The sequence below is a fragment of the Salmo salar genome, chromosome 05 (genome assembly GCF_965601325.2).
Source record: "Salmo salar chromosome 05, fSalSal1, whole genome shotgun sequence".
NCBI classification, from domain to species: domain Eukaryota; kingdom Metazoa; phylum Chordata; class Actinopteri; order Salmoniformes; family Salmonidae; genus Salmo; species Salmo salar.
The window spans coordinates 31996146-32010590 of NC_138295.1; the positions used below are offsets into that span (position 1 = coordinate 31996146).

The 14445-nt window shown below is 39.8% G+C and overlaps 1 protein-coding gene across 5 annotated transcripts in view; it reads right to left on the reverse strand.

The window, feature by feature from the left end:
* Positions 1 to 10137, reverse strand: part of LOC106604630 (complexin-1) — an 80896-nt gene extending 70759 nt beyond the window's left edge. Inside the window, exons 1-3 of one of the 5 annotated variants that reach the window (XM_082975139.1) lie at positions 9964 to 10131; positions 7970 to 9698; positions 2504 to 2704 (exon numbers count right to left, since the gene is read on the reverse strand). Coding sequence is in view for 1 of the 5 variants with exons in the window: in XM_045718050.2 (XP_045574006.1) it covers positions 8148 to 9698; positions 9964 to 10080 (1668 nt within the window). In the remaining 4 variants the exon portion in view is untranslated. Of the gene's footprint in view, positions 1 to 2503; positions 2705 to 6660; positions 9699 to 9963 lie in introns of those variants that run through there. The other 4 variants (XM_045718051.2, XR_014392299.1, XM_014199457.3 and 1 more) reach the window with 4 other exon arrangements.
* Positions 10138 to 14445: the final 4308 nt, after the last annotated feature.

Here is a 14445-nt window from a genome sequence, read left to right on the forward strand (position 1 = left end):
TTTTGTGCGTGTTTGTTCTGTTAAGCTGTCGCATATATTTGTGAGTTGAGTTATTTTCCCTGCGTGGAAAATTGTGTTGTTTTGTTGAGTAAAGACCTTTATTACTCATTCTCGGTGTCCTGCGCCTGACTCCGTCCCAACTGCTGCACATTGACTCTTGACACTGCTTCAGGATTTAAATGTTTAGTCCATAATGCTGCTTGATAGGTGCTTAAGCTGGTTAAAATAAGGCTACATGTCGGGTTGAAAAATGTATTGAAAGTTCCCAGAATTTTGCCACCCTAGCTATATTAAAAGTGAAATATTGTTAATATATCTGTTTGTTAGTGCGGGTTTTCAGTTAATTTTTGTAAATCATGAAACTCATCGGCATTTCCTGCGGTGCAGAAAAATTCTCAGCAAACAAAGACTGGTCAAGTTAAGATCCTTTAAATCTGTATGCATAGGCTGACATTGAAGAGACTTTCTCCATTATCGCCTTTTTTATTTGGTCATGCACCAGAGGTCTTAATGATGGGGAAAGGAAATAGCATGGGTAGTAATGTGAAATAATGCTCTGGGAGAAGTAGGTCATTAAGATGAACTGTGTGAAGTCACCAAATAGAGTTTCGCTGCATGTGGACAGTGCTAAACACACATGTGATTGCATGACTGTATGTTCTTACAATAAAGGGAGGCATGTTGTCTTAACACATTATTTCTAGGTTCTTGTTATACCCTTGGCAACTAGGCTTGTGCCAACTAATGGATTCTGTGCTGTGGTATCACCATACATTGCAACGATTTGAACAACATTAACAGCATAATAAAACCTTAGCTGAATTCAGCTACATTAGCCATATCAGCTAATTGAAGCGTCACTTTCACATACGAAAGGCTAGCCCATAGGTGATAAATAACCAAGGTGATACAAAGAAATCATTGATTACAGATGGCCAACATCCCTTTCCGTTGTTTTACGATATAAGCACAAATTCACAAGACAATGTTCCCTCGATCCAAATTGTTTTCTTTTGAACCGAATAGCAGTAAACTGAAAACTTTGGGGGATTTTGATAAACAACCCACTTCTTTCTGGAGTGTTAACAAAGCATGGGGGACTGAAGGTCGGATGTTTATTAGAAGTGTAAGTGGAGTGTGCAATTGCCTCCTTGTCTCAAGGAGAAAGAGGGTGCTGCTAAGTCTAATGTTTCTCAACGGGCTCCATTGTTTCGCCCTCAAAACTCATCAATCATTCTAGTGTCAATACAGAAGAGCATCATGGCCAGACAATGCATTCCCCCTAGTGTTCAGTCATGGACAGAGAGAGTGGAGCTGCAATGTAGGGTGGAGCACAGAGCACTTCTGCTCATCACTGAAAGTTGTTCCTCTGAGTGTGTTTCCCAAACAAAGTAAGTACATGGTTAATACACAATAGAGTAACTTAAGTTACTGATTCTTAGCAACTATGGACCCTTTTGTGTTATGTACACACACTGGATTGATAAACCAACTCAAAGGAATTGTAGAAAAATCTCTTAGAGGTATTGCTTCACATTGCATTTCTTCACACAGGAACTAACATTGTGCTCTTGAGAGAAAGGAAGGATGAGCTAAAAATGACACAGCTCGATGCTTAAGTAGTTGATATACTCAACCATTTAGGTTGTTGAGTCCAAGACATTATAAAGACAGGTAAAGACTAGTACTGTAGGCTGAGGATATAGCGTAACTTATTTAAGACTAGACTGAGCACCTCTATTAAAATGACTTGGCAATCAGAAATGGCATCAGAAGTCTTTGGATTTTAAGCTCTTTTTGTCAAATCTGCTGATTGTATGAACCAGCCTCAGGTAGCCTAGTGGTTAGAGCGTTGGGCCAGTAACAGAAAGGTTGCTAGATTGAATCCCTGAGCTGACAAGGTAAAACATCTCTCGTTCTGCCCTTGAATAAGGCAGTTAAACCACTGTTCCTAGGCTGTCATTGTAAATAAGAATTTGTTCTTAACTGACTTGCCTAGTTAAATAAAGGTAAAATAAAAATAAAACTCATAGCAATCTTGGATTAATATGTCCTGCAACAACAGCTGAGCTGGAGAAGTTCAGTCAAATTCAGAGCTTGCTACAACATGTTGTTGTGGTGTGTTTCATGGAAACTGAGGATATAGAGGCTCTACAATTTCTGGAAATATTGGCCAATGATGACAGCATAGCAATAAAAATAACATGAATAATAAACATATAAAATACCATTGACATTAGATGTAGAAATGCATGTTGTTACCAAGGCCATTTCTGCAGTTTATGTACCATTCACAGAGCTAATTTCAGACCCCAAGTTAAATTAAAGTAATCAATCTTGAATAGAGAGGCTCGAGTTTTTGTTTTCATGCTGCGGCCTCATTATTTTTTATTCAAATAGTTAATGATGACTCATGAGGCCAATTGTAAAACTTGGATGGGCCACAACCCACAGGTGAGGGAATAAAGGGTTGCTTTAGTGTCTGACCAACTGTTTCACTTACCTGCTGAAGATGTAGTCAAATATACAGTACTAATCAGAAGGTTGGACACACAGATGACCTGGCCTCCACAATCACTCGACCTCAACCCAATTGAGATGGTTTGGGTTGAGTTGGACCGCAGAGTGATGGAAAAGTAACCAACAAGTGTTCAGCATATGTGGGAGCTCCTTCAAGACTGTTGGAAAAGCATTCCAGGTGAAGCTGGTTGAGAGAATGACAAGAGTGTGCAAAGCTGTCATCAAGGCAAAGGGTGCCTACTTTGAAGAATCTCAAATATAAAATATATTTTGATTCGTTTAACACTTTTTTTGTTACTGCATAATTCCATATGTGTTATTTCATAGTTTTGATGTCTTCACTATAATTATAAAATATAGAAAATAGTTAAAATAAAGAAAAACCCTTGAATGAGTAGGTGTGTCCAAACTTTTGACTACTACTGTGCATTATGTACTGCCGTGTCCCAATACTCTTAAACCACTTCCTTTTCTTGATGACTGCTCATATTTCAAAGGAATGGATAGCTTTCTGCCATACTGCTTTAATTTAAGTTCTCTACAGAGCAGTGGTCAGTCATGATAAAAGGAATCAAGGAAAGGAGTCTATATGACTAGAGAGACAGGATATGACCAAAATAAAGTCTTAGCATAAAGCTGGGTATAAAGGAAGATAGTAAACTTGAGGGAGAGTTCAGAAGAATAAGGCCATGATCCTCCACTGGCAAGGAAAGCAGTGTATTCCCAATGCAGGTACGCGTTGAATAAAATATGGTGGAGTAAATTAGGTTTGTGGCAGGCCAGCTCCAACGCTGCAGTGGAACATTAATTAGAATCCCTTGATAGGTGTAAAATGTTAATGGTTTGACTGATCACATTTTCATGGAGCACCACAGGTGAGGCTTGCGCTCAGCGGTAGGCTCATTCAACCTGCATGAACCACATGGAAAGCACAAACTGAAGCAGACAAGCGAGTTAGGGGCTGGCAGTTTCGAACTCGAAAATAACACTGAATAAAACTAGCAACAACAACCAAAGCCTGTATTGATCAACATAATCATAGCAGTATGTTGAAAATCAATATAGCAGTCTTACATCTATAGTTACGTACACAATAACATACACACTAAATGTAATATGACATAAAATGGAATGGACAAAATGGCAATCTGTTGTCAAGCAGATGAATGACATGAGGCTCCTCATGAAGGTCTAGGAGAGCAGAACAACAGCAAGAAACAGAGGGATAGAAACAGATGGTTAGAAACAGAGGGATATAACAGATTGATAGAAACAGTGGGATAGAAACAGAGGGATAGAAACAGAGGGATATAACAGATTGATAGAAACAGTGGGATAGAAACAGAGGGATAGAAACAGAGGGATATAACAGATTGATAGAAACAGTGGGATAGAAACAGATGGTTAGAAACAGAGGGATATAACAGATTGATAGAAACAGTGGGATAGAAACAGAGGGATAGAAACAGTGGGATAGAAACAGAGGGATAGAAACAGTGGGATAGAAACAGAGGGATAGAAACAGATGGTTAGAAACAGAGGGATATAACAGATTGATAGAAACAGTGGGATAGAAACAGAGGGATAGAAACAGTGGGATAGAAACAGAGGGATAGAAACAGAGGGATATAACAGATTGATAGAAACAGTGGGATAGAAACAGAGGGATAGAAACAGTGGGATAGAAACAGAGGGATAGAAACAGTGGGATAGAAACAGAGGGATAGAAACAGATGGTTAGAAACAGAGGGATATAACAGATTGATAGAAACAGTGGGATAGAAACAGAGGGATAGAAACAGTGGGATAGAAACAGAGGGATAGAAACAGAGGGATATAACAGATTGATAGAAACAGTGGGATAGAAACAGAGGGATAGAAACAGTGGGATAGAAACAGAGGGATAGAAACAGAGGGATATAACAGATGGTTAGAAACATTGGGATGGAAACAGAGGGATAGAAACTGTGGGATAGAAACAGTGGGATAGAAACAGATAGATAGAAACAGAGGGATAGAAACAGAGGGATATAACAGATGGTTAGAAACATTGGGATGGAAACTGAGGGATAGAAACAGTGGGATAGAAACAGATAGATAGAAACAGAGGGATAGAAACAGAGGGATAGAAACAGAGGGATAGAAACAGGGATAGAAACATTGGGATAGAAAGAGAGGGATAGAAACAGTGGAATAGAAACAGAGGGATAGAAACAGAGGGATAGAAACAGAGGGAAAGAAACAGATGATAGAAACAGTGGAATAGAAACAGTGGGATAGAAACAGAGAGAAAGAGAGAGAGAGATAGAAACAGTGGGGTAGAAACAGAGAGAAAGAGAGAGAGAGATAGAAACAGTGGGATAGAAACAGAGGGAAAGAAACAGAGAGAAAGATAGAGAGAGATAGAAACAGTGGGATAGAAACAGAGGGAAAGAAACAGATGATAGAAACAGTGGAATAGAAACAGAGAGAAAGAAACAGTGGGATAGAAACAGAGGGAAAGAAACAGATGATAGAAACAGTGGAATAGAAACAGAGAGATAGAAACAGTGGAATAGAAACAGTGGGATAGAAACAGAGAGAAAGAGAGAGAGAGATAGAAACAGTGGGATAGAAACAGAGGGAAAGAAACAGAGAGAAAGAGAGAGAGAGATAGAAACAGTGGGATAGAAACAGAGGGAAAGAAACAGAGAGAAAGAGAGAGAGAGATAGAAACAGTGGGATAGAAACAGAGGGAAAGAAACAGAGAGAAAGAGAGAGAGAGATAGAAACAGTGGGATAGAAACAGAGGGAAAGAAACAGAGAGAAAGATAGAGAGAGATAGAAACAGTGGGATAGAAACAGAGGGAAAGAAACAGAGAGAAAGAGAGAGAGAGATAGAAACAGTGGGATAGAAACAGAGGGAAAGAAACAGAGAGAAAGAGAGAGAGAGATAGAAACAGTGGGATAGAAACAGAGGGAAAGAAACAGAGAGAAAGAGAGAGAGAGATAGAAACAGTGGGATAGAAACAGGGGGAAAGAAACAGAGAGAAAGAGAGAGAGAGATAGAAACAGTGGGATAGAAACAGAGAGAAAGAGAGAGAGAGATAGAAACAGTGGGATAGAAACAGAGGGAAAGAAACAGAGAGAAAGAGAGAGAGAGATAGAAACAGTGGGATAGAAACAGAGGGAAAGAAACAGAGAGAAAGAGAGAGAGAGATAGAAACAGTGGGATAGAAACAGAGGGAAAGAAACAGAGAGAAAGAGAGAGAGAGATAGAAACAGTGGGATAGAAACAGAGGGAAAGAAACAGAGAGAAAGAGAGAGAGAGAGAGAAACAGTGGGATACAAACAGAGGGAAAGAAACAGAGAGAAAGAGAGAGAGAGATAGAAACAGTGGGATAGAAACAGTTGGATATAAAGACAGAGATAGAAGCAGAGGGATATAAACAGTGGGGTAAAAACAGAGGGAAAAAAACAGATGGATATAAACAGTGGGATAGAAACAGTTGTATATAAAAAGACAGGGATAGAAACAGAGGGATAGAAACAGTGGAATAGAAACAGGGATAGAAACAGAGGGATATTGTGAGAGAAAGAAAAAATAGTGTCCTTTGAAACTCGTTAAAGAGCATTCAGGTCGCCGAGGACATCATCACCTACTCCTTATTTGATTTGAGGAGAAGGGTGAGATTGTGTTATGTTCTCTAATGAGAGGAGAAGCGACCTGAAGCCCCACAGAGAGGGTGCCTGTCTGCCACTTCAACTTGGTGACATTTTGTGCCCGCTCACGGTCAAACTCTAGAGAGAGCAAGGACAAGGTTGAGGATGACGTGCACTGTGCAGAGAATCTGGCAGGGCTACGTTGGAGTGGGACTATGTGGCATCCTTTTGAGTGCTTCCTCAGTGTGTAGATCACAGTGACAGGACTAATGAGGTCAGTGTCATCATGTCAGTGTCATCACTGTGCATACACTATGGAAGACATTGCATGGAATATTCTGAATGTTTCAGTCTATGGCCAGAATATTTGTTTAGCATGATTAAATTGTAATTATTTCAAGTCTATCAGCAGGTAATCAGTGACCTATTTGCTAAACGCTCAGGTTATTATGCAAGGTAATTGCCTGTCTTGGCAGTAGTCATAAACAAAAGACTAAATAAAAGAGTAACATTAGGTTTCTTTAATGTAGCCTACACACGCCTATAAATGGCTTACATGCTGTAAATAACGGCACACTAATTAGCTTGTATGCATTAGCTTGTAATAATAACCATAGAAATAGCTATTACAATATTTCCATTCAATACATGTTTCCCTAAAAAGGAAAGAGAGATCAGCCTTTCTCAAGAATGTATCCAATGACCTTGTGCATATCTATCCATCTTGTGAGTCCTGGCCTTCGTTTAGTGCCAGTGCTCTCTCTTTATATACAGTACCAGTCAAAAGTTTGGACACACCTACTCCTTCAAGGGTTTTTCTTTATTTGTACTATTTTCTACATTGTAGAATAATAGTGAAGACATCAAAACTATGAAATAACACATATGGAATCATGTAGTAACCAAAAAAAAGTGTTAAACACATCAAAATATATTTTATATTTGAGATTCTTCAAAGACGCCACCTTGCCTTGATGACAGCTATGCACACTCTTTTTGTAATTTCATGGTTTTGATGTCTTCACTATTATTCTATAGTGTAGAAAATAGTCAAAATAAAGAAAAACCCTTGAATGAGTAGGTGTGTCCAAACTTTTGACTGGTACTGTATATATATTTATTTATTTATATATTATTCTTTTTTGACAATAAACAATAAATAACTTCAAGTTTACATACATTTCCACAAACATGAATGACATCACACATGCTCACACCCACATGTTCCCACCACATCCAACCCCGTATCCACCCCCGATACTTGTAAGACTCTGCCCCATATGACCTGTAGACAGATTGTTTTACATATTTAAATAGCAAGCCATTGATTCTTCCCTTCTCTTAACGATGGAGTTTCATTTGACTTCCAGTATTTAAGTAATAGCTTCTCCAATGTGAGTGAAGAAAATAATATTGTCCAGTCCATTGGTTATCTTACTAAGTCTTGAAATATGCAGATAGATTGATTAAAAGTAAACTTACATTTTAAAACTTTTGACAGCCAGCTTTCTAATTCTGCCCATAACGTTTGGACTTTATAGCACTCCCAGAAGGCATTAACTATGGAGTCATTGCTAGCTTTACACTTAAGACATGACTCTGCTGTTGTGCTGTAGAATTTATGAATTTTGTCTCTCATATGATAAATTATGTACATTAGTTGATATTGGATTAAGCATTTATTTTCGTTAACTGTAATTTCACTAGTTATATTCCAACACTCCCTCCATCTTGTGCCAAAACTAGTTATTTTTAAGTCTTGGTTCGTCAGTTGGATAGGCTCTCTACAAGGTTTTGAATATCTTACCTGTCATATGAGTATCTTTTTCTGACTCAAATAGAATTCCCTCAATGTTGCTGTGATGTCCAAAAGCTTTCGAAATGTCTTGATATAAAACATTAAGTTGCATTTATTTGAAAATGTCTACATTGGTCAGTCCAAAAGGGCTTTTTAATTCTGCCAGTGCTCTCCTCACAGGCATCCTTTAGTCCAGGTTCTGTGGTGACTCCCTCCTCTGGATGATGTCATACACGGAGTGCCAATGCCCCCGCCGAAGAGCTGTGTACGTGTCATCAAACTCATCTGGGTCCGCATAGATATGTTCAACATTTTCAAAGTCGGGGGAGCTCTCCCTCCTACTGACATCTAGATGAGCGCAATCATTATTTACAGTTTGGACGTTCATTCTGACATCATGTCCTCCCATGTTTCTCCTTTTCAGTGTGCTGAAGGTAAAGACCAGAAGAGCTGCGACAGTCAGGAGAACCACCACCACCAGAACAACAATTAACACAGACACTGGTCCTTCAGTGACAGTGAGTGTAGCTTCCAGGGAGAGTAACTTCTCCTGACCAATCAGTGCACAGGAGTAGCTACCTGCATCCTCACTGCTGACTGTGTGGAGCGTTATGTAATCTTCTTCATCATTTGGGCTGGGTATGGGATGTCCGTCTTTGTACAAGATGAAGCCCCCAAAGCCTTGCGGAAGACCGCACTGGGTATGGCACCAGATCCACACAGAGGCTCCTTTTTCCACGACGGCAGGATATACATGCACATATAAGTCTGTGACAGACAGGGAGACTGCTGGCGAATTGAAGTATGTCCCTTGCGTTTTAAACAGGAACCTGTACTTGGACGAGTCGCTCTTTCTCAAATCTGTGATTCTCAGGGTGCAGTCATTACCGTTCCCACGATATTCCACACGATCCTCATACTCCGGGTACCGAGTCAGATCTTCAGGCTCCATTTTGAGATCTGTATTATTCACCCAAAGTGTCTCTGTGATATTGAGATCTCTGGGGAATGTGTAAGTGCAAGGTAGGTCTACATATGACCCAGGGAAGCCACAGATTGTCGTGGGGGTGTATCTCACATCCAAGCAGTTTGTTTTGAAACACCTTGCAGGAGCACGGAGATCCTCATAGCCCTTTATAGCACAGGAGTAGCTGCCTGCATCCCTACTATTGGCTGAGTTGAGGGACAAGCTGAAGGTGTTGGTGTGTGGAGTAATTTTACCGTTCTTGTACCAGATGTAGGTGGGGTTATCACTCGGTGTACAGGTAGTGGTACAGGTCATTTTCAGTTCATTTGTCATAAAATCCATCTTTATCTGCAGGTTTGTGACAATCAACTTGATTCCATGTGCACTATTTATCCATCCAGAGGACTCTGCCTTAAATCTAAAGGAATAGACACCCTCATCACTCTTTCTAAGATCTCTTATTTCAAGAAAAGATCTGCCACCAACTGTCAAACGACCTTTATATTCTGGGTCTTTAGAGAGGTCCTCAGGTATAGTCTTGTCCCTCCATTTCCACTTCTGGTTCTTTTTAAACCAGTAGAGGTTTTGGTATTCACTTTTGGAATTTGGTGGATGGCAGCATCTTACTTTCACAGTTGCTCCCTGTAATGCACAGATAGTCAACTCTGCACGGGTGGTACTCACCACGTTCACAGACAGAAGACCTGGTATGAAGAGAAACAGTCCAAAAAACGTTCTTCCTGTCAGTGTCATGGGGATCTCTGCAGTTACCTGTCGTGTAGAGGCAATAACATCATAGATATAATGAATCAAGTATTTGATTAAGATTTTAGCATGAAACATTTGCCTCATATTACTCAATATTTGTTATAACCCAAACTGCTCTAGAGCCCAAAAACTACTTTGACGTCAATGTCAACAAACTTTTCCAGAAGTTGAAAAGCTAGCTTTTTGGGATCAGAAGTCTTGGGGATTTAAGCTGTGTGAATTGAGAGAAATGTAATTAGTGACGTAAATAATCACAAAAGATACTTACACTTTGGGAAAGATGGTCAACTGATATCTTCAAAATGTCTGGCAGCACAGTTGAACGAAATATAACTGTGAAGATGTTTCTTAGTAAACGGAGGAAGGACATGTTGCTGAAACACATCTCACCAACTTCCTTCCCTTAAGACACATTGGTGGTGTGATGACTATATAAGGCAAAGAACAGAATCTGACCAACTTTATATGGGATACCTGAAGCTGTTGGCTAAGATAAATGTAGCTGAAACATTTCATATCACTTCTGTTACAGCTCTATGTTACGGTGGGATACACCATTAACATCTCTATTGGTTAGGTAAATGATTTCCCCCCTTTTATCCCCTGAGAATTACAATCTAATATTTCACACTGTCATCTCAGTGTTGGTTTTCATATATTTCACAATCAGGAAGAGGTTGCTTAAACTAACAAGAAAATTACAAATGTGAGTGATAAGGGGATGTGGGGGAAATGAATTCGTACAGTAGATTACACAACTTGACTTTGACCAATAAAGCTCCACCAACATGGTTGCTCGTCCAAAAGACAAATGTTGTACTACAGAAAAGTTACGGCTCTGCCGATTTTATACCAGTACAACGATTTGACAGAATTTTAGACAGCAGCCTCATCCAGCACCCTTGACAAATAAAGTGATACAGTGTTGACAGCGTCTCAAACATTAAGCAGTGATGGCGGAAAACAAGTGATAAAGGTTCAGGCGTTTGAATGTTAATATGAGAAAAAGCCAAATACCATGCATCTGCACAATAGTAATAAGGAAGCACTTTTGATTTCTCCAAACAAAACAATGTTTGCATGAGATAGCCTCTCCATCAGTCTTCTATCCCAGAGGTAGCTGTTTATACTCTGATGAATATACATCATATTACCTGAGACAAGGAGATGAGAAAACCCATTAAAGGGCTCATGTCATGGGAAATGATGGAGCCTGGAAATAGAGGGACCAGAGGACAGGTTTGAAATGGCTCAATCTCAGGCAATTATTTCTTTGCAGATTGCACCGCATGCATATCGTATGAGATCAAAAGCTGGTGACCATGTTTTGTTTGTGTAGATGGATATTTGAATTGCTGAACAGATCCAGACACTCTGAGGGCGGTCCATTCCCCAGGCTGAGCGAAAACCACAATACTAGAGCATGGAGATCCAATTGTACAGTAGACTGATCTCTCTTCAAGCTAATAAATTCTGTACGTCTAACGATACAATTCTAGGGTTGCACAATTTCTCAGTTTTACTAGATAGCTTCAAAATGTGAGCTCTTAGTTCGCTTGTGAGTTATTGCTTTTACATATAGGCCAATATAACTTGCCTCCTTTATACTGTATATGAACTGGGAACTCCATGATGTATTCTACATTGATATTCCATAATGTGAGCACTCATAAATCCCTTGCTGGGCAATGTCAAGTCAGGGTTGCAGCATCTCTTCAGTGGCCGTTGAAGGCTGTGAAAGCTGTCGCTGCCACGGGCAACTCCACACTAATTTCCCCACCCTAAGCACTTGCTAGGTTCCTAGAATAGATAATGAAGTTTTCTTCTTTTTCGAAAGAGAGAAATTAAATCACATCACTGGTTAACAGTTGGGGCTGATTCATCACATTAAAACAGAGATTATTCTGATGAATTCAGTTCGCTTTTCTTTCTTGTCTTTCATCAGGCGATGGTAATTCAATCCTTTTCTTCAATCAGCTCATCTAAAGCATAACCAAGATAATTTGCTAGCCATCTTCTCTAGCCATCTTGTCTCGATGCACTTGGAGCTCTACACAAAAGAAAACTGACGACCCCAGTATATCTTTCTGTGGAATATTGCATGTTGAATAGTGCAGTGCCTCTTTCTTTGCCTAATCATTCCTTATGTGCACATATGTTTTGTAAATGGATTATAATAGGTTGTGAGAAGAGAATGTGAATCCTTGTGTGCATGACAATAGAGAAATGTGCATAACGCCTTCTTTGTTGCTAAATTCTTCTTCTAAATTGCGTGTATGTAGGCTATTAGGAAACAGATGGGACACCTACGCCTTGGAATTAGCATAAGAAATTCCCTATCAGAACCTCTGGCACAAAAAACTTTAGGGAAGCACAGTCAAACATGCAAGACTTAAACTGAGCCATCGGAAATGTAATACAGGAGTTTAATAGCGTTCAAGGGTTATTATGTTTGTTGCAATCTTTCTGTGGTTTTATGTATGATCAAATCTGCAGCAAGTACTCATTGATATTGTAACGCCCTGGCCATAGAGAGGGTTTTTTTTTGTTCTTTATTTTGGTTAGGCCAGGGTGTTACATTGGGTGGGCATTCTATGTTCTGTTTCTATGTGTTTGTATTTCTTTGTTTTGGGCCGTGTGTGTGGCTCCCAATCAGGCACAGCTGAAGTTCGTTGTTGTTGATTGGGAGTCACACAGAAGTGCATGTTTTTCCGTTGGGGTTTTGTGGGTAATTGTTTCTGTCATTGTGTTTCACCTGACAGGACTGTTTGGCTGTCGGTTTTTTCTTGTTTTGTTTGTATAGTGTTCTTCCTTAATTAAAGATGACGAACACTAACTCCGCTGCGTTTTGGTCCACTCTCTCTCACGGCAGCCGTTACAGATATAAAGGCCCAGTGCAGTCAAAAACGTGATTCTCATGTGTTTTATATATTTTATTTTGACACAATGAGCTTGGAATAATACTGTGAAATTGTGAAAATGATGATAATGCAGTTTTATTGTAAGAGCTGTTTGAAAATACAGCCTGAAACTGCAGTTTTGGCCTGCCTGGTGACATCACCAGGTGATAAGTTAGTTAACCCCTGTAGGTTTAAGCCCTTAGATCACAATATTTACTAAAGCTAACATGTATCATTATTTTAAGATGGTCATAATGTATAATTTAGCTATTTTGAATTTTAGGACGACTTTAGGTATATACAGTATAAGTCAAAAGTTTGGACACACCTACTCATTCAAGGGATTTTCTTTATTTTTACTATTTTCTACATTGTAGAATGATAGTGAAGACATCAAAACTATGAAATAACACATATGGAATCATGTAGTAACCAAAAAAGTGTTAAACAAATCCCAATATATTTTTTATTTTAGATTCTTCAAAGGAGCCACCCTTTACCTGGATGACAGCTTTACACACTCTTGGCATTCTTGGCATTCTACACACTCTTGGCATTCTTTCAACCAGCTTCATGAGGTAGTCACCTGGAATGCATTTCAATTAACAGATGTGCCTTGATAAAAGTTAATTTGTGAAATGTCTTTCCTTCTTAATGTGTTTGAGCCAATCAGTTGTGTTGTGACAAGGTAACGGTGGTATACAGAAGATAGCCCATTTGGTAAAAGACCAAGTCCATATTATGGAAAGAACAGCTCAAATAAGCAAAGAGAAACGACAGTCCATCATTACTTTAAGACATGAAGGTCAGTGAATCCGGAACATTTCAAGAACTTTGAAAGATTCTTCAAGTGCAATCGCAAAAACCATCAAGCGCTATGATGAAACTGGATATAATGAGGACAGCCACAAGACAGGAAGACCCAGAGTTACCTCTGCTGAAGAGAAAAGTTCATTAGTTACCAGCCTCAGAAATTGCAGCCCAAATAAATGCTTCACAGAGTTCAAGTAACAGACACATCTCAACATCAACTGTTCAGAGGTGACTGTGTGAATCAAGCCTTCATGGTCGAATTGCTACAAAGAAACCACTACAAAAGGACACCAATGAGAAGAATAAACTTGGTCGGGCCAAGAAACATAAGCAATAGACATTAGACCGGTGGAAATCCGTCCTTTGGTCTGATGAGTCCAAATTTGAGATTTTTGGTTCCAACCGCCGTGTCTTTGTGAGACACAGAGTAGGTGAACGGAGGATCTCCGCATTTGTGGTTCCCACAGTGAAGCATGGAGGAGAAGCTGTGATGGTGTGGGGGTGCTTTGCTGGTGACACTGTCTGTGATTTAGTTAGAATTCAAGGCACACTTAACCAGTATGGCTACCACAGAATTCTGCAGCGATACGCCATCTCATCTGGTTTGGGCTTAGTGGGACTATGATTTATTTTTCAACTGGACAATAACCCAACACACCTCCAGGCTGTGTAAGGGCTATTTGACCAAGAAGGAGAGTGATGGAGTGCTGCATCAGATGACCTGGCCTCTACAATCACCCAACCTCAACCCAATTGAGATGGTTTAGTATGAGTTGGACTGCAGAGTAAAGGAAAAGCCGCCAACAAGTGCTCAGCATATTTTTTCTATTTAACTAGGCAAGTCAATTAAGAACATTTTATTTTACAATGATGGCCTAACCCGGCCAAACCCTCCCCTAGCCCGGATGACACTGGGCCAATTATGCACCGCCCTATGGGACTCCCGATCACGGCTAGTTGTGATACTGCCCGGGATCGACCCATCGACTGTAGTGACGCCTCTAGCACTGAGAAGCAGTGCCTTAGACTGTGGGAAC